The sequence below is a fragment of the Poromitra crassiceps genome (assembly GCF_964638095.1).
Source record: "Poromitra crassiceps genome assembly, chromosome: 20".
NCBI lineage: Eukaryota > Metazoa > Chordata > Actinopteri > Beryciformes > Melamphaidae > Poromitra > Poromitra crassiceps.
Genome location: NC_139637.1, coordinates 13,397,011 through 13,415,044, shown reverse-complemented (window position 1 = coordinate 13,415,044; position 18,034 = coordinate 13,397,011). Strand labels below are relative to the sequence as shown.

The 18,034-nt window shown below is 44.3% G+C and overlaps 1 protein-coding gene across 1 annotated transcript; it reads left to right on the top strand.

The window, feature by feature from the left end:
• The first annotated feature begins 1,383 nt into the window (after positions 1-1,383).
• On the top strand, positions 1,384-16,554 carry LOC310794357 (putative glutamate receptor). Its single transcript, XM_083656349.1, has 10 exons — positions 1,384-1,422; positions 1,679-1,751; positions 6,195-6,226; positions 6,526-6,705; positions 8,926-9,149; positions 10,546-10,643; positions 11,302-11,519; positions 13,279-13,498; positions 15,626-15,876; positions 15,986-16,554. The coding sequence occupies exons 2-10, from the start codon at positions 1,697-1,699 to the stop codon at positions 16,082-16,084; spliced, it is 1,377 nt and encodes a 458-aa protein (XP_083512475.1). The 5' UTR covers positions 1,384-1,422; positions 1,679-1,696; the 3' UTR covers positions 16,085-16,554.
• Positions 16,555-18,034: the final 1,480 nt, after the last annotated feature.

Here is an 18,034-nt window from a genome sequence, read left to right as displayed (position 1 = left end):
ATATATGTCTATGGTTTCCAGTCCCGACGTTGAGAACTATCACCATAGTGCCTGATCAATTAGACAATAAAAATGTCATCAAACAAACTGACGTGGACAACAGTGAGTCGATCAATATCGGCCCCATAATTAAACCTAAGTGGCCATGCAACTATTTCCTGCTTTTTTTCCTGCTCGCTGACTTGTCAATCGGAGGAGGCCTTGGGCATTGTCGAGTCTGTGGTTTCCAAGCCGATGGCCACCTCTGGCGAGCTGTCAGGCAGCGCCGCCCGGCCTCTTCCTGGGCTCTAGTGAGGCTTTCTGGAGCGCGACATGCTCATTTTGAGTGCCACAGACTCGGCCCCTGCCCGCCGCACAGAGGACAAAAGACGGCTTCATTAGGATTCCAGGAGCAGCAGCGACTCGCTCTTCAAGGCCGTATTTATCTAGAGACCATTTGGCACGGCACGGCACGGCCCTTCAGCCGCGATCCTCCAGCCCCGTCGAGCACTTGGGGGGCGACTCGGCCGAGGGAATGTTTTTGTCACCAACACTGAATACAGCCCGTCCCCCCTCCAAATGAAATCATCGCTTTTTTTTTTTTTTTTAGAAGCCACATTTATAGAGTTAAAGGAACAGTTCACCCAAAAATGGAAATGCTGTCATCGTGCCAGTTGAAACACAGGTGAAGTTTGTCCATAACTCACAGGGAGGTTGCCGGATCGGGGTACTAAAGGATAAATTCATTTTTCCTTTCTAATTGAGAGTGTTTCTGTGAACTTGTAGCAAGAGCGCTAACACCCTATCTCATTTTTCCTTTCTAATTGAGACATGGAAAATGGTCAGAAATTGAAGAGTGAAAAACTAAAAAAAAAAAAAAAGTTGAAGCTGAAAATCAATTTTCAAACAGAATCGAAAAACACAAAAACAATCAAATCACATATATATACACACATATATGTATATATATGTATGTATGTACAGTATGTACTGGCCTCCAAGCTCTGTAGTTTGGTAATGGAATAATCTGAATTGAGGAGAATAGATATGTACCAATTCACTTTAAAACATCCTGATACATTGTTTTTATTATTTGGGTTATATCTCCACCATCGAACTCATGGTCTTTTCCTTACTACTATTGCTGCACAACAGTGAAATGTAGCCCACATCCGGCCAGTAGGAATTTGATGCACACCCCTCTCAAAACTCTCCTCTTTCTCCCAGCCCACTTCCAAAGAGTCACATGTCACACTCCTTTTGAAGTCTGTCTCATCCCTCTGTGTCCACCCCCATATAAATCCCCCTTAAAGGGTGCTGCGCCCGACCCTTCCCTGGCCACTCGCACGAGTTGTAGTAACTCTCGTATTTTTTGCTGGAGTCCTCCCACTCACCCAAGTCAGCGAGCCAAGTCAAGGTTTTTTTACTCAGAGTAGATCTAAGGTAAGGACACTTATTACTGGAGTTTAACTAATTATTATTATTTTCATTTTTAACATGTCTTCGTTGTTAAAGTGAACTATTCTTCCATCTGGGTAAAAATGTACCAAATATATCCTATATGGCAATAATTAAGCATATCTTTCAAGTTTAAAGCATACAAGTTTGTATTTGTTGCTCTTGGTCAATGTCAAGCTGAGATGTGTTTTGAAGTGATGAGAAGAAGCGGTGCCCGAAACTCCTCGTCTGTCGTTTTCAGGCGGCGTCAGGTGGCATCATGAAAGTCTACCTGCTGCTGGTTTTGTGTGTGGCAGCACTGTCTGCAGCTGCAGGTAAGACTAGTAGGTTACAACACTGCCAGACACTCAACACACCACCAGCCGTACCTTTTTGGACACATTTATTAACATAATTAGAATGTTTTTTCTTGTGAAGTAGCCTAAATTTGACAGACCAAAGGAGAATCATTGGTGTATTCTTGGTTATCAGGGTGGGAAATCACTTGGTCATACTGTAGCCACTGTGTCTAGATTCCTCATTTCTACCACCCACTCAAATTGTTCTATCCCTCCAGGATTTTGCAATCACAATAACTAATGCAATACCCATGATGTTTGCAGGGGCTTGCCATTTTTCAGAATTCCTGTAATTTATTTATTTATTTTGGGGTGGGGGGGGGGCATTTTTGCCTTTATTGCACACGGCAGTAGACAGGAAGGGTGGGGAGAGAGAGGGGATGACATGTGACAAAGGACCACGGGTCGGATTCGAACCCAGGTCGGCCACGCGAAGGACTAGGCCTTAATGTATGCTCTCTACCAGCTTCAATTTTACAGCAAACAAAATCACATAAAACTTTGCAAATTGCATCGCAATTCTTGAGAAAAGCCACAGCAAAATCAAGCATTTTTGATTGTAACAATCATTAAAAAAAAAGTCTTGGAGGGATAGCCTACATGGTTTGACAGATGGTAAAAAACAAACAAACAGTTGTGCATCTTACCTTGCTTGCCATGTCACCACTTCTCATTGATATAGCATATAGCATATAGCATATAGCTTTTTTTTTTTACGTATGGTGCCCGGCAGTGGCCATGGGAAGAAAATCAAATCATATCAAACAGAAGGCAGTACGAGTACGTTAGCTAACGTTAGCTAGAATGGTACCGTATAGAACCACTTGCATGCTGATGATGCAACTCAATTATAATAATAACTGAGCTAAAACTATGTCACAGCCTGCGATATCCCTCTTCTTTGGCTGTCTGTTTCAGATCTGCCTGATATAAAGCAAAGTGGCCTCCATGTCAGCAGGCAGATTGGAGTTGTACGGTGGAAACACACCAGACGCTGAAGCACCGTCTATAGACCGTCTGGTCTATTTTTGCGCGAGCCACGTGAGCGATTGTGTCAATCCAGGCAGGAAGTCGGTACAAGTTGTGACCGGCGCGCAGAAAAACAGAGCGTGTCTGGTGTGAATGGCCACTCTCCTGCTTGAGCTGAATTTACACTTGGCGACGCTTTCGGAGCTGGTGTGTCTGCACCGTTAGTTCTACAAACTGAGGCCGAAATAATCTAATTGGTTGTCGATAATATGAAACTTCCTTGAGTCTAACTGGAGTTCAACCTCAACGGGCGGAGCCAAAGAACCATAGTTTTTCTGGCCAAAGTAACATTAGAATGAAGCCCAGGCGGCAAGGCGTCAGAGAGGTCGCCTAACGTTAGTTAATATTTTGAAGCCTAGAAGCACAATGCAGAATGGCCTTAGCTAGTTAGCCTAGCCAACCTGCCACGTTCGACCTACCCATAGGCTACTAGCCTGTATCTAGGTAAGCTAGTTAGCTAACCTGCTAACCATTCCAAGATCAAGAATGCTGTGGTCATTCGTTAATTAATAAATGGGTTGGAAAAGAGGAAGATTATGTCATTTGGATTTTGAGTTCCTCCGTGGCCTTTGAGGTTTAACACAACAAATAAGATCATTCTGCCTCTGGAGCTAGCCAATGATGAATGCTGTGTTCGCTTATGGTCATAGGTGGGACTGCTAACAGTTTATAGAGAGTCAAAGTGAAACGTCACTTCCTGCTTCAGCACTGTACCAGAGATTTTCATCCGCATTTATTTTCCTATAGACATTTCGTAAAATGCTTATAAAAATAGTTTTACTTGGTCAAACCAAACGGTTCAGATATATTTAGAAACAGGAGAGACCACATAACATTTCACTTTCACTACTTTTTCAACATTTATTTTTTCGATGTTTTTTTCTTTTTTTAGTTTTGGTCTGAGTGAAATGTTGTATGGTCTCTCCCGATTCTAAATATATCTGAACCGTTCGGTTTGAACAAATAAAACTATTTTTATAGGCATTTTATGAAATGTCTATGGGAAAATAAATGGTGGATGAAAATTTCTGGTACAGTGCTGAAGCAGGAAGTAGGCCGTCACTTTGCCTCTCTATAACAACATTAACATTTAATTATATGGGTTTAACCAACTGTATTGGTATGCTGATTGGTCTGAAAGCATATTCATTTCATTCATACAATATTCTTTTTTCTCTCTCACCATATACGATGGTGATAAAAATGATGTCATATGACAAACTAGGGGTTGAGAAATCGTACCCAAGTTTCCGACTACGTAGGAACTCCGAGTTGACATGCTTGTTTTATTTGAATTTTTCCTATTAGAAAGTCCGACCTCCCAGTTATAACGCGACGCAGCGTAAAACGCCAATCTGCTACTCGCAGGCTGTGGCTGCTCTATGGGAAAGAGGCGCACTCCAGAATCATTCACCCCATCTGACTCTTCCAGCATCATTGGCAGCTGGATGAGACTGCTGGAGCCCCATCAAAGTGCCGAGGCGGGGGGGGGGGGCCTTGACTGTGGCAGGGTCCCATTTCTCACCAGTTTGAGGCGGTGGCGCGCGGGGGTACTGCCTCGCTGTGGTCCACAAAGCACTGTGATAAATCAATTAACTGTGTGGGGGGAAGACTCGGCGGGCAGGCCACGAACTGACAGGGCATCTCCGCAACTCATAGGTCTTGCCATCTTCTCTAGGGGAGGCTGACGGGGTGTCATCTGCTTTATATGGGGATAGGCCCCGACCCAACCGGGCTCGCCTTTGTATGGCGAGCAACTATGAAGCAGTGGCACCCCCGGGACCTCCGCTTATCCCACCCCCCCCTCCCCCCCTCCTTTCTCTGACCAACCCTGGCAGGGCATGTTAGGTCCCGCTGGACACGCTGCGAATGCCATTGGTCACGGTTGACGGCGAAAAGAAAACAAGTTTGAGTGTCATGGATAAATGTGCAGTTAGTTACCAGACAGACACGGGTGGGGGGTTGGGGAGGGGGGTGGTGAAAGGAGCACCGGAACACATCTTTATGGAAGGGGTCGCCACTTTGATCTCACCGCAGGCGGCTTACAATGTTTCACAATCTCCCCCTGTTGTACCTCGTTGCAACTGTCCGCTCTGTATGGAGCCCTTTCCACAATCTCACCACAAGGCGGCCATTGTCCCACGCCGGCTTCTTTACTCTGTGTGGCGGAGAGAAAAGCACATAGAGCGAGGGACACAAAGTGGCAATATGCTTCATTGGGGTTTCGAACATCCCCACTTTTCCACAGACACGGGTGTAGGCATGACCAGGTGCGCTGGAACTATTATCAAGTAGGGTGCTGCAAGGAAGGGACCCGAAGAAAAGTTTACGTTTTTTGGACTTTTAGCCATATTTAGAGGAATATTTCATTTTAAATTAACATTAGGATTATACTGTTGTGATGTCATTATCCAGTATCTTCTCCTTTTCTCACTCACTTTATTAGATCGTTTTACACTACAACAGACAGCAACACAGGCAGAAACACTGAACTTATTATTATTATTATGGAAAACACTGGCGTAAGGATCGGCGGTGCAGTGCACCGGGGGGCCAGAGCTGTCAAGGGCCCATGAAGAGCGAGTCTCGCTTTGGGGAGACGTAACGTACTTACGGTTTCTGCTGCAGTCCCACTCCAAATAAACTTCCATGCTGTTTATGCAGTCAGCACTTGCCCTCATGTAGCTTACTAGGCTAACAATGCTATTAGCTTTAAGTTTAGTTTACTGGATTCTGTGGATTGGCGTCATCGTATGGGAAAATACGAACGCGTTCTCTTTCCAGTGTGTCTTCAGCGGAGTCTCCTGTGAGGTTCTGGTGACATCATTGACCATATATGGAGTTGGAGCAAGAGAGGAGGAATATCCCTTCACGTAGCGTAGCCGCCCCTCTTGTTTACCCTTCGGGGGTCCTGACGCACAATAGACGGCTAACAATTTGCCAGACAAATTTTTTTTATGAGTGAGTCCATATTTTCTATAACAATATAATTGTTAGGTAGGTAGGGCCCAGAGCAAATATTTGCAGCGGCGCCCATGACAATGACGTTACGCCAGATTATGATGAAAATCAAAAACTTTTGAAGAGAGTGTATGAAATAAGATTACAGCTGGGAAGCACAAACTGTTTTTTAATGCACTTTGTTGGTGTTATAAACACTGGACAGCCAAATCCAACAATTTAGAAAATGCCATCTCTTGCCACCAGGGGGTGCTGCCGCACCCTCCGCACCTACCTTCCCGCGCCCTTGGACATGATGCGAAAGCGGCGCATCGGCCAAAAGCAAAAAGACAAAACAAAAAGGCTTTCGGCTAAACCCTTTCATCTCGTGCTCAATGACTTTGATATAGGAGTCTGGAATTTACTGAGGTGTTTGTTTTTCCATTCTAGATGCCAAGGCGTTATCCATCACCACTATAAAGGTATTCTTTCTCTCTCCCTTTCAGTGACTTTGTACAACTGTGAAACAGCGTGATTGTGCTTCAACAGAGATTTTGTTCCTCAATAGGAACAACACGTTTTATATTTCAACTTACCATTTGATACATGTTTATATAAACCCCCGTTTGGTATATTCTTATTTATATCCTATTCATTTCTGTGTCATCATTACCATAACTGCTTCTACTGCCGAGTTTCCCTGCAGCAATCAATAAACTTCCATCTAATCCTAAGTCATGAGGCATTTGAACGAGGCCGTGTTTTTTCTGACACCCCTCAGCTAGACCCGTACACCATGTCCAGAGGCTCTGAGCTGGAGGGCTACTGCATCGACCTGATATATGAGCTCTCCAAGAAGGTGGGCTTCACCTACAAAGTCAACCTGGTGAAGGACGCCCGCTACGGCGCACTCGATGCAAGTGGGAACTGGAATGGAATGATTGGCGAGGTGGTCCGAGGGGTGAGTCGCTCAGGGAAGAGGTGTGAGGTTACCACCTCTACAGGGATGTATGTGATATAGTCACAAGGCTCTTTCACACACAGATCGCGCAAAATTGCAGTTCAGAAGGCCCGCAAAGCCAGCAGCCTCGCCACAGAAATTGCTTTCACACAGAGCCAAGCAGCACGGCCACATTCCCGTCCTGCGGTGTGCTTTCAGGCGACAGCCACCGCTCCCGGATTGAAAGGCGAGCGGAGGCATCCCACTCAGCTCCTCGCCCAAATTAATATTTTCATAGGTTAGTGTAGCCTAGCCTACTGTATGATGAACAAATTCATTCAACAACCAAACATCGCTGATGTATGCCAGCCAACGAGGTGCAGCTGCGGTTGTTAAGGATAAGCTGATAAAGCTGCGCTCGTTAAGGATCAGATAAAACACGAAAGTGTTGTCCACATGCATGGTAACAAGGCTTTCAATATTCATCTGATCAACTTTATGCATCACAGACACACCATCATGTAGCCTATTAGGTAGGCTACAAGGCTAATTCTTTTCTTTTGGTTCCAGTTTTTTGTAAAGCAAATTATTCCCATCAAGTAGCCTAATTAGGGGCCGTTCTGAAAGACGACGCCCGCATATCAAACAGCTGCAGTCTGCATAACGTTCGTCGGGGGAATAGTAGCCTATAAACTACTATAACGTTAGTAGTTTTTGTAAGGGAATGCACAGAGCTGGTTTCGAGAGGGAATATCCTCAGACCAACTCGCCACAGACAGCTATAGTCCTCTGAAGCTTATTATTATATCTGTTAATTTTACCTACTAATGTCAACATCGTTTGAGCATAAAGCCTAACCTACTTACTAGGCACAGAGCATTCCTCCTGGCGTCCCTGCAGTCATGATTGTATAGGCTACTTTTTTTACTTTCACTCATGCACTTTCTTGCTGCATGAGGTGATTTCCCCTGTAATTTTTTTATGAATGAGCTGACCATTCGCACCGTTTCGGCTTGCTGCTCCGACGCTTTCAAGTGGAGGCGGGTTGCCTGCTAATCCGGCGCTGTGACTACCTACCGTCGCGGGACAAAAGGCGTACAACAATTACCCACCAACGCGCGTTCACGACTTTCACATCGGAGGCGCGGATCCTATTTTCCGTGCATTTTTCGGCTTTCAAGGCCGGTGTGAAAGCGCTCACTGAATCCTCTCCATCTAATATCTTACATTGTCCCTTTGCACTGGTCCTGTACCATTTCTTTTTATTATTATTATTATTATTATTATTATTATTATTATTATTATTATTTTCTGATTCCCCCCCATTTTCTCCCCAATTGTACTTGGCCAATTTCCCCCTGATGCCCTGGTCGCTGCTCCACTCTCTGCCGATCTGGGGAGAGCCATAGACTAGCACCACGCTTCCTCCGACACACGTGCATTTGCCCGCTGCTTCTTTTCACCTGACAGCGGAGAGCTTCACTAGCAGGACGTAGCACGTGGGAGGATCACGCTATTCCCACCAGTTCCCCTCCGCCCCGAATAGGCGCCCCCCCCCCCCCCCCCCGACCGACCAGAGGAGGCGCGAGTGCAGCGACCAGGACACATACCCCTAATCTGGCTTCCCACCCGCAGACACAGCCAATCGTGCCTGTATGGACGTCCGACCAAGCCGGAGGTAACATGGGGGCGCGAACCTGCAACCCTCGTGTTTGGTCCTGTAGCATTTCTATCAATTAGGGATGTGTGATGATATCGGCACGACATCAGTATCGGCTGTATCGGTATTGGCTGATAAAGGCTTTCAAATGAAATATCGGCCCAAAACGAACTTTAATGATGTGTTAATTCCACTACAGGAGAGACTTGATGTTCTCTGAAATTATAGGTGGGGAGAAATGTGCATATATCGGCATTGTCAATTGGCTAAAAGAGCTGGAAAATATCAGCATAGGATATCAGCAAAAAAGAAAAATGCAATTAGTATCATGTACTGTACTGTGTAGGATTAGACCCATTAGTCTGGCTGTCAGTGGAGAGTTAGTGTCCCATGGTGGTCTATATGCTGATTCAGAGGCTTTTACAGTCTGCCAAGAGTCAAAGCCTGGGAGGAAAAGTGAATTCTATGTGTAGTAGTTCAGTCTAACATACTGTATGGGAAGCGGTATTGACCTGATAAAAGTCTGACTATGTCTATTATATCAAATGTGTGCTGATGTGTTGACCTGCACCCTATATCAGGAGGCTGACCTGGCTGTGGCTCCGCTGACCCTCACAGCGGTCAGGGAGCAGTTTGTGGAGATGACCACGCCCTTCATGCAGACGGGCATCGGCTTCATCCTGCGCAGAGACCTGGCGTCCGAGGAGAGCCACTTCAGCTTCCTGTCGCCCTTCTCCACCGAGATGTGGGTGGGCATCCTCATCTCCTTCCTGCTGACTGGCCTCTGCATCTTCCTGGTGGCCAGGTGAGTGCTTGAACATGCCCCACCATAGAACTTTACCTCGATCGTGTCAACTGCAAGTATAGCATTATGTCAAAAATATATATAAACTTTATTACAGGCTCGTAGCCCACAGAGTAAAGACACAGTACATTACGTATGAATATAAAGAAGGAAAGAGAAGAAGGATACATTTAAGAACACATGACACAGGCTAAAAGGCTAAAAGAGGCACTCAAGTGCTACAACCTGTCACTCATTCAATTTCAACCCGCCTTCAAAAGCCAGCAGTGGCTGTGATAGTCCCACAGACCCATTTATGTAGTATGCGGAGCGCAGCGATTCAACGTCATATTTGAGTCTGGGGAGAGACGACTCATCTGGTAACACACACCAGAGATGGGGACTTGGACTTGGGACTTGGACTTGAGTCGTACTTAAGTCTCACTCACAGTGACTTGAGACTTGACTTGAGACTCGTCCTCAAAGACTTGAGACTTGACTTGGACTTGAAGGTTTGGGACTTGTGAACAATCTTTATTTTTTATATTATTTTTTTGGTGCATTAACATTAAGGAAATCTATACTGATGTCATCCAATCAATGCTGATAATGTATGCTAATAGATAAAGGAGTGAGGATAATACAGTACATGCTTTGAATTCCTTAGTTTTAGCTATGCAGTGTTCTAAGCAGACCAGATGGCATGCAGCAGATGATAGAACGCTCATCCATAAGATACTTTAGACTTGACTTGGACTTGTGACCAAAGACCTGAGACTTGACTTGGACTTGTGACCAAAGACTTGAGACTTGACTTGGACTTGAGCTCAAAGACTTGAAACTTGACTTAGACTTGCAAAAAATGACTTGTGAGCATTTCTGACACACACTCAAACACTGGTATATGATCTGGGCCTTTAAAGCTTCAGAACAAGCAGAAGAAATTATTCAGTAAAAATGACCGTCAAGCCATGACTATCAAGTGTTCAAAGTTGCACTAGGCCAGTGGTTCTCAACATGGGGTCCGAGGACCACCACGGGTCCTTGAGTGGGTCCCAGGGGGTCCCCAGCAAATTGATCAATTGTTAAAATTCACCATTATTTCATTTACAAGAAGTTAACACAATTAGAAAGTGTACGCAGCGGGAGACCATTGTTTCAATTTATGACCGTTTGATGGACTTGGTTACTCTGAAATCCTGTCAGAAGAATACATGCACTCTTCGCTCCTAAGTGTCTTCTTTTTAGTGTGTGATGGGGGTTAAGCCATCGTTGGTGAGTCTCGACTTCTCTGGACGGAGTGCTCACGCACTGCTGTTTAGGACGCACGTTCGTATTTTGCGTTCAAGTTTCAATTTGCTCACCTCCTGTGGGGAGAAGATTTTCAGGTGACACTTGTGTTTCTCTGCGTTTCCAGGATCAGTCCTACCGAATGGCCTGGACCAGAGACGGAGGAACACAACTTCACCTTGCTGCACAGCTTCTGGTACATCACCGGAGCTCTCGCCCTGCAAGGTAACACAGCAGTCAGGAAAAACCTAGTCTCGACGCCAGCCCCATGAGAGTTCTTACGCTGATACACTACGTTACTGCAGAGCTGCAGATCTCTCTCTGGGTCTGGGACACTTTCCCTCAGAGGGATGGTTATGGGAGGGAACCGTTCACTTGGCCAGTCATATGCCAGTGATGGCTTCAGTCCTCTCCAATCAGTAACGACTTTGCGATCAGACGACACGGGAGGCGCAGCCCATTTGCTCTCTCATCGGTGCTACGACCTGTCACTCATTCAATTTCAACCCGCCTTCAAAACCAGCAGTGGCTGTTAACTGGCACAGACTCACTTATGTAGTATGCGGAGCGCAGCAATTCAACATAATATTTGAGTCTGGGGAGAGACTAGGAGAAACCCAACCACAGCCACATAAAGACATTTTGCTCTCTGCTTCTGTACGTTCTCTCTCAGACTAAATATACTGAGTTGCATCCCTATAATTGTAATACTGGTGTGGGCAGTGTTGTAGTGGGAAATTAAAATGTGGTGATCAAGTTTGCAGTCATCACCAGGCAAACAACCATAGGAAAGCAAATCTTTCAGAAAAGCATTGATTTGTGATTTGTCTTCTTTAAAAGAGCTTCATATAACTGACATTGGTTTGATTGCTGTCTGTGTCAGGTGCTGGTCCTCACCCAAAAGCCCTGTCTGGACGTCTAGTGAGCGCCATCTGGTGGGTATTTGCTGTAGTCCTGCTGGCCTCCTACTTTTCCAACTTCAACTCCATGCTCAACGCCGACACCCAGCAAGTCTCCATCAAGAGCTTTGAAGACCTTGCCAACCAGGACGTTCTTGATTATGCCACAGTCGAAGGTGGTTCCTCAATGGGTTTCTTCAAGGTACGTCCAGTAGTTCAGGATGAATGCCTAAAGTCCCCTATACGGAATGTACAAAATAATACAACCACCTTCGCAATATTTTCATTTCATTTGATTAATTTATTTACCAGGGACAGTGTACATTAATCCCGAGGTTCTCAAATGTTTTTCAGCCAAGGAGCCCTTACAAGATAGAAAATATACCGGGGACCCCTTCATTCTGATTTGTGATTTTGGGCTAAGCTTAATCGTTTCCACGGAAACGTGCTTGACTTTTAAATTGATAGGTTTGTTTGAACCATTTTAGATTTAAAGCATACAATAATTTCGTTGAACTATGAAGCTTTTGCACACACAAAAAAAAACAAAAAAAAACAAAAACAAATCCTGAAAACCTTTCACGAGCCCCTGGCAAAGTGCCACGGACCCCCGGGGGTCACCGGACCCCCATTTGAGAACCACTGCGATTAATCAACATGTCAGTTTCCACATCCATGTAAATGCATCAGAGTTAGCGAGAGAGCTCATTTTAATCTGTAGTCCTGAGCAGGATGGTAAAAGGAACTAGTGGACAGTGTCGTCCACACTAACAACAGCAGTAGGACATCATACCTGACTTCCAACCTCTTTTGCGCAATCTGTGTCTCAGTGTGTCTCAAGGCTTTAAACTCCTTTACTTTGTCTATAGGTGAGTATGTATCCAGTATGCATGGAGGACATGAGAGGAATACAATTTTGTTTGTTTCCATCAGTGTTGGGGGTAACTCATTACAAAAGTAACATATTACATGTAATATATTACTTTTAGCACTTTGCAGTAACTCGGTAATATAACTTATTACTTATAGGATTTCAGTAATATTATACCAGTTACTTTCTCAAGTACCGTAAATTTCGGACTATAAGCCGCGGCTTTTTCCCCGTTTTTTGGCCCTGCGGCTTATATAACGGTACGGCTTATCTATGGATTTTTTCGGGGGGAAAAAAACAAAAAACGGAATTCTCTCTTTTTTAGCACTCTTTCTAACTATAAATCCACTTCTGTTTTAATTTCCTCTCTTGCCCTCTTTTCACCACACCGCGGACACTGTGTGCACTGTAAAAAAAAACACAGGTGGTGTTGTGTTATGTTGTTTTGTTGAAATGTTAATAAATGGGAGCTTCCTCAAACAGCCATCTCTTTCCCGACAATCCCCTCTGTGCATGAACCCTTACATATGGTAATTAAACATTAAAACACAATAAAAAAAAAAAAAAAAAAAAAAACATTAAAACACCTGCGGCTTATAGTCCGGTGCGGCTTATATAACAAACAGGCAATTTTGCTGCTGCGGCTTATACTCCGGTGCGGCTTATAGTGCGGAAATTACGGTAACTCAAGTTACAAAGTGAGTTTTTTTTTTTTTAATTCAAAGCACAAAAGATACAATCATTTCCTAATCAAACTGTGTGTTTTTATGCAAATAACCACTATAGATGACAATAACAAAGGAAAAGAATAACATTTAGAATTTTGGATTGTTTACACTGACTTCAAGGCGGCTTAAATTATTTTTCTGGAGGTTCCGATGTCATTCTGCTACTGCCGTTGTTTTGGTAAATGTAATCCAAAAGTGGCGTAATGAGTAACGAGTTACTCTACACAGACAGTACTATTGTAAAGTAACTTATTACTTTCAAATGAAAGTAACTCGTAATATGTAGTATATTACGTTTTGAAAAGTAACTTGCCCAACACTGGTTTCCACATCCTACATCGTTTCAATCTTTTCTATACCAGAACTCCAACAATCCTGTCCACCGACGTATCTATCAGCATATGGAGCGTAAGAAGAGCTATGTGACCAACATGGAGGAGGGTATTCGCCGAGCCCAGGAGGGAAACTTTGCCTTTATCGGTGAGGCCGTGTCCCTGGACCTGGCTGTGGCACGCTATTGTGAACTGACGCGTTCCCAGGACGTCATCGCGATGAGAGGCTACAGTATTGCAGCACCACTGGGTGAGACCTCTGGGCCTGTCACAACCTTTTTGACCAGGGTTAGCCACAGATAAAGATGTTTGTAGGGCTGCGACTAAACCATTATTTTCTCGACTAATCGATTAGTCTTTTGGTCTATAACCTATCTATCTAGATATAAATATATAAAATGGGCAAGTGGGCAATCTCTGTCTGTTCTCTGTGTGTTCTCCGTTTCAATGTTTGTCCCACTGATGATGTCATGGCTGCTCAGCATAGCGGCCGAGCTGTGTACTGTATGCGAGCTGCAGGGCGGGCGAGGCCGCGCAGCAGGCGAGCCTAGGAATTGAGCGCGCTGATGCCTAGTGTCAGAAAATGGTGAAAAATGTTGATAACTTTGTCATTTGTGGGCAGTCGCCATGGTTTCACTATTACTGTCATTATCAATATCATTATTGCTCTCTCTACCTTCATTTGTGGTCGGCCGAGCAGGAAGTCCTGCGGAGGAACCGGGAGCTCTCGGTCCAGGCAAGATGGAGGGGATGGACGGACGTTAAACATTGTTCATTTGCATTATAGTAGGACTGATTTTGTAATGATACAAAGCTGGTTTAAAATCCACAAAGTCACCCTTTAACAAGCTGGAATGAGAGAATTTTGGGATTTTTTCCCCCCTTAAAGGGGCTAAATGCAATATTCAGCCCTGCTAGATGCCTGTAAACCACTATTATATCTAGCGAGACAGGTGAGTTATTTAAGGAATATAGCATGAGAGCCAGTGTGTTGTGGCGAATATATCCCGCTGATCAGCTGTTATCCCACGAGGCCTGCGATATATGCCACAACACCACGCAGCTCGAGTGCTATATTGCTTTTATAAAACGGTTTCCAAGTATGATAATATAATAATAATAATAATAATAATACTATAAGTCCGACTGGCATGGTATTCTGATAGAGTCAGTTGAAACACTACTGTAAGGCGGGACCGCAAGAACGTGCGGGTGATTTGATTGGATCGTTCTGGAGACTGAAGTTGACATTGGCCAATCCTGGCGCTTGCTGAGAAGCTGAGAGCTTTCTGGAAAGCCCGACACGCAGCTCGAGCGCAGCGCTGCATTCTCAGCGCTTGCTGAGAAGCTGAGTGCTTTCTGCAAAGCCCGACACCAACTAACGTTACGGGGTTAAATGCGGGGTTAAATGCGGCGTTAACAGCCTTTTTTTTTGCAAAGAAGACATTAGCCCGCGTCTATTCTTGTACAAAACATAATTTTCTGCGAAGTATTAGTAAAGTTATAAGCGAAGATCGATTCACAAGGATCTGACAGCTGTCTCCGCCATTTGTTTTTTCTACACTGTCATTTGAGGTAACCAAAGGCTTTTAGTAAGAGAGTTGCCATGGCAACCAATAACCCATGGCCATGGGTTATTGGAGGGGGTTACTGGATTTATACAATGGCTGTGAACCAATCAGATTGCTTGATTTGAGAGAGCCGTTTTATCAATTGTTTTGAGCCGTGAAAGAAGCCACGCCCCCTCTCTGTGTTGTGAAAACATGGCTTGTTGAGTCAAGACTACTGCAGCGTTGGGTTGGGCCGAGCCTCGTCCTTCATGTGTGTGTGTGTGTGTGTGTGTGTTTAGCTCTTCTCCGGGTTCACAAATGGACAGAGTGACCCAGCGAGACTCGACAGCATATAGTGGATCAAGCCGTGACTGTGTTTGGGAAAATGCCTGTGAAAGTAAGCTCATAGTCTCTGATGGTAGGTCGGCTATATGCCTCGCTCTGCATGTCTCTCTGTGACACAGGCTGGTCTGGGTTGCCTAGTGTAGACAGCAGACAGTTCTAGCAGAGCAATGTGAGTGTTTACGGTACCATGGGAAGCTGTGCCTGTGTGTTTTATAGACTGTGTTTACATCTGACGTTACAGCTCCAGCATGACATCTAGTGGGCAAAAAAAATGAAACAAAAAACAAATTAGCTCCTTTAAAGTTATCGATTTATTTGATTATAAAAAAATTGTTGATTGATTTTCTGTCAGTCGACTCATCAACATCAACATCCAACATCGCTGGAGCTCTACTGTAGATGTTTGCATTAGATTTTTTGCTTGAACATGCTGTCTGACCTTTATGTCTGTCTTCTAAATCACCCTCCCTTTCCTGCCCCAGGTTCCCCATTTATAAAAAACCTGACAGTGGCCATCCTCCAGCTGAGCGAGTCCGGTGAGCTGACCCACCTGAGGAAGAAGTGGTGGTCCAGCAGCTGTGTGGGGGGCGACGCGGCCCAGACCTCCGGGGCCCTGCAGCCCCACAACCTGCGGGGTATCTTCATCCTGCTGGGCCTGGGGCTCTGCCTGGGGCTCCTGCTGGCCCTGTTGGAGCTGGTGTCCAAGGCCCGCAGCCAAGCCAAGGATGGCAAGGTAAGAGTTGAGCAGCAGTACTTGGTGTATTCTATTCACATCAATGGTCAGGTTCTGTAGCCGTTTTCATCTTTGTCCATTTCTTCTTCTTTCAATGTGTCCTCTGCAGAAATCGTGCTGCTCAGCGTTGACGACGGAGCTGAACCGGCGTTTTGTCAGCGGAGGGGAGAGCGCCGACCAAGAGACCTCAGACAAAAGCAAAGCTTAGGAGGAAATGTTTACAGGCGAGATTTCAACAGTGTCGAGTCAGAGAAGAGATTCTATGCCGGCAGTACATCAATACTTTCAACAGTGTAGAGTCAGAGAAGAGAATACGCTATATGCAGACAGTACATCAAGCACTTAGGTCCAGTTCCAACACATACAGTAGAATGAGTAGATAGTAGTCTATGTTTCATTTATAGGAATCGTGTGTTGTTCCACTGCTCGGTTGTAAGATTTGTGTTTTGTACCTCTTCCAGGATAGGATAGGATCACATGAATTAGCATTTCCAGATTGAACTACAGTTGTTGTTAAGCCACTACACTACATAAACAGCAAGAGAAACAAGGTACCTGTGGCTTCAAACTGCAAAGATGACTAACTAACCCTCAGATTTGTTTAGTGATAACTTTTGTACTGTTATCAAATAACTACGTCTCACCTCGCCTAATCATTTTGTACCCACACCCTCCTCCCTCCCATTAATTATATTTTCTTGTATTATAATAGTATCAGAATAGTGTTGGTTCACTTTAACCACTTTTTCCAAAATAAATCACTCAATATCCCAAACGTTGTCTTGTCTCATAATGTGTCAGCTATACTGTGAGCCGCTCATGTAAACCCAACCCAATAAAATGCTATTTATTTTTCTGCAAACAATTATGTTCAATATCAATGTTTGTGAACCAAAAATGTGTTACGGCACATTTCAACAAGTCCTCCAAACACAGGAGCGTTTCTAACGTAGATTTGAAACGTTGCTTTATTAGAAATCACAGCGTTTTATGACATCACAGTTGCTCAAGTGACATCACAACTGAAATAGTATGGATAATTGGAGGGCCAGTTTGTGCGTGGCGCGCAATCGGTCAACTGCGCAGGGGAGCTGCATATGCGATGTCATCAGTGGTGTCACTCGAGCAACTGATGTCATAAGTGATGTCACTCAAGCAGTTGTGATGTCATTAGTGATGTCATAAATTCTTCCAGGCTGGAAGTAGGACTGGTAGACTTAAGTTTAGTTGCACTGTGTTATTGGACTTTTTAAGGACAAGATTGCTCAACTGCGCATGCTCACAGTGGAAGAGAGCCAGTGGATGTCCGGACCTGATTCAATGGACATACTGTAATCCAGAGTTCATGTCTGACAGTGGCTATAGTGTAGCATAGCTTTAGTGGAGAAGAGTTACCATTCACTAACTTCAAACAGCCAACAGACATTATGTTAGCCTATATACTTTACTGTCCATAGTGGGCTTTGATAGTTTTATAGTTTATATACTTGCATATATATACATATATATATATATATATATATATATATATATATATATATATAGAGCAATATATATATAGCCACACAGAGGATTTCCTCGTGTGAAAACAAATTGCAGAAAAAAAAAAACAGGCAGAAAATTGCCTGTTGTATGAAAGGACAACTCCAGTGGATGTACGGACCTGATTCAATGGACATACTGTAGTCCAGAGTTCATGTCTGACAGTGGCTATGGTGTAGCATAGCTTTAGTGGAGAAGAGTTACCATTCACTAACTTCAAACAGCCAACAGACATTAGCAGAAAACTAATAAACTCAAATATAATCACTTCATATAACTGTGAACAGATGTCAAAACTGTTGACCTACAAACTGTGTGTTACACCTCAATTCGGGCTGCAAAGGCAGCTGTTTTGGTTGTTGCTGTAAAACCTCTCACCTCTGCGTGTTGCAGTAAGTTGGTTTAACAACGGTACACATAAAAATGCTGCTGCTCCTCAACCATCTCCGGGACCTTGATTTGAATGAAAAATAACTGGTCTATCCGTGTTCATCAAACATAATTTTTATTAAACTTTTCCCACAGGTTGAACAAAATGGGGTTTCAACAGCAGTTGCAGATCCGGCGGATACAGAAACAGTTTGTGCTCCAAAAAACAATTCCTCTCTGAAAACAT

Bases quoted from the DNA above. Each gene is read 5' to 3' on its own strand.
- LOC310794357 (XM_083656349.1), top strand. From the start codon at position 1,697: ATGAAAGTCTACCTGCTGCTGGTTTTGTGTGTGGCAGCACTGTCTGCA. The intron at 1,752-6,194 runs GTAAGACTAGTA...TTTCCATTCTAG, and splicing joins AGCACTGTCTGCAGCTGCAG to ATGCCAAGGCGTTATCCATC. The intron at 6,706-8,925 runs GTGAGTCGCTCA...ACCCTATATCAG, and splicing joins TTGGCGAGGTGGTCCGAGGG to GAGGCTGACCTGGCTGTGGC.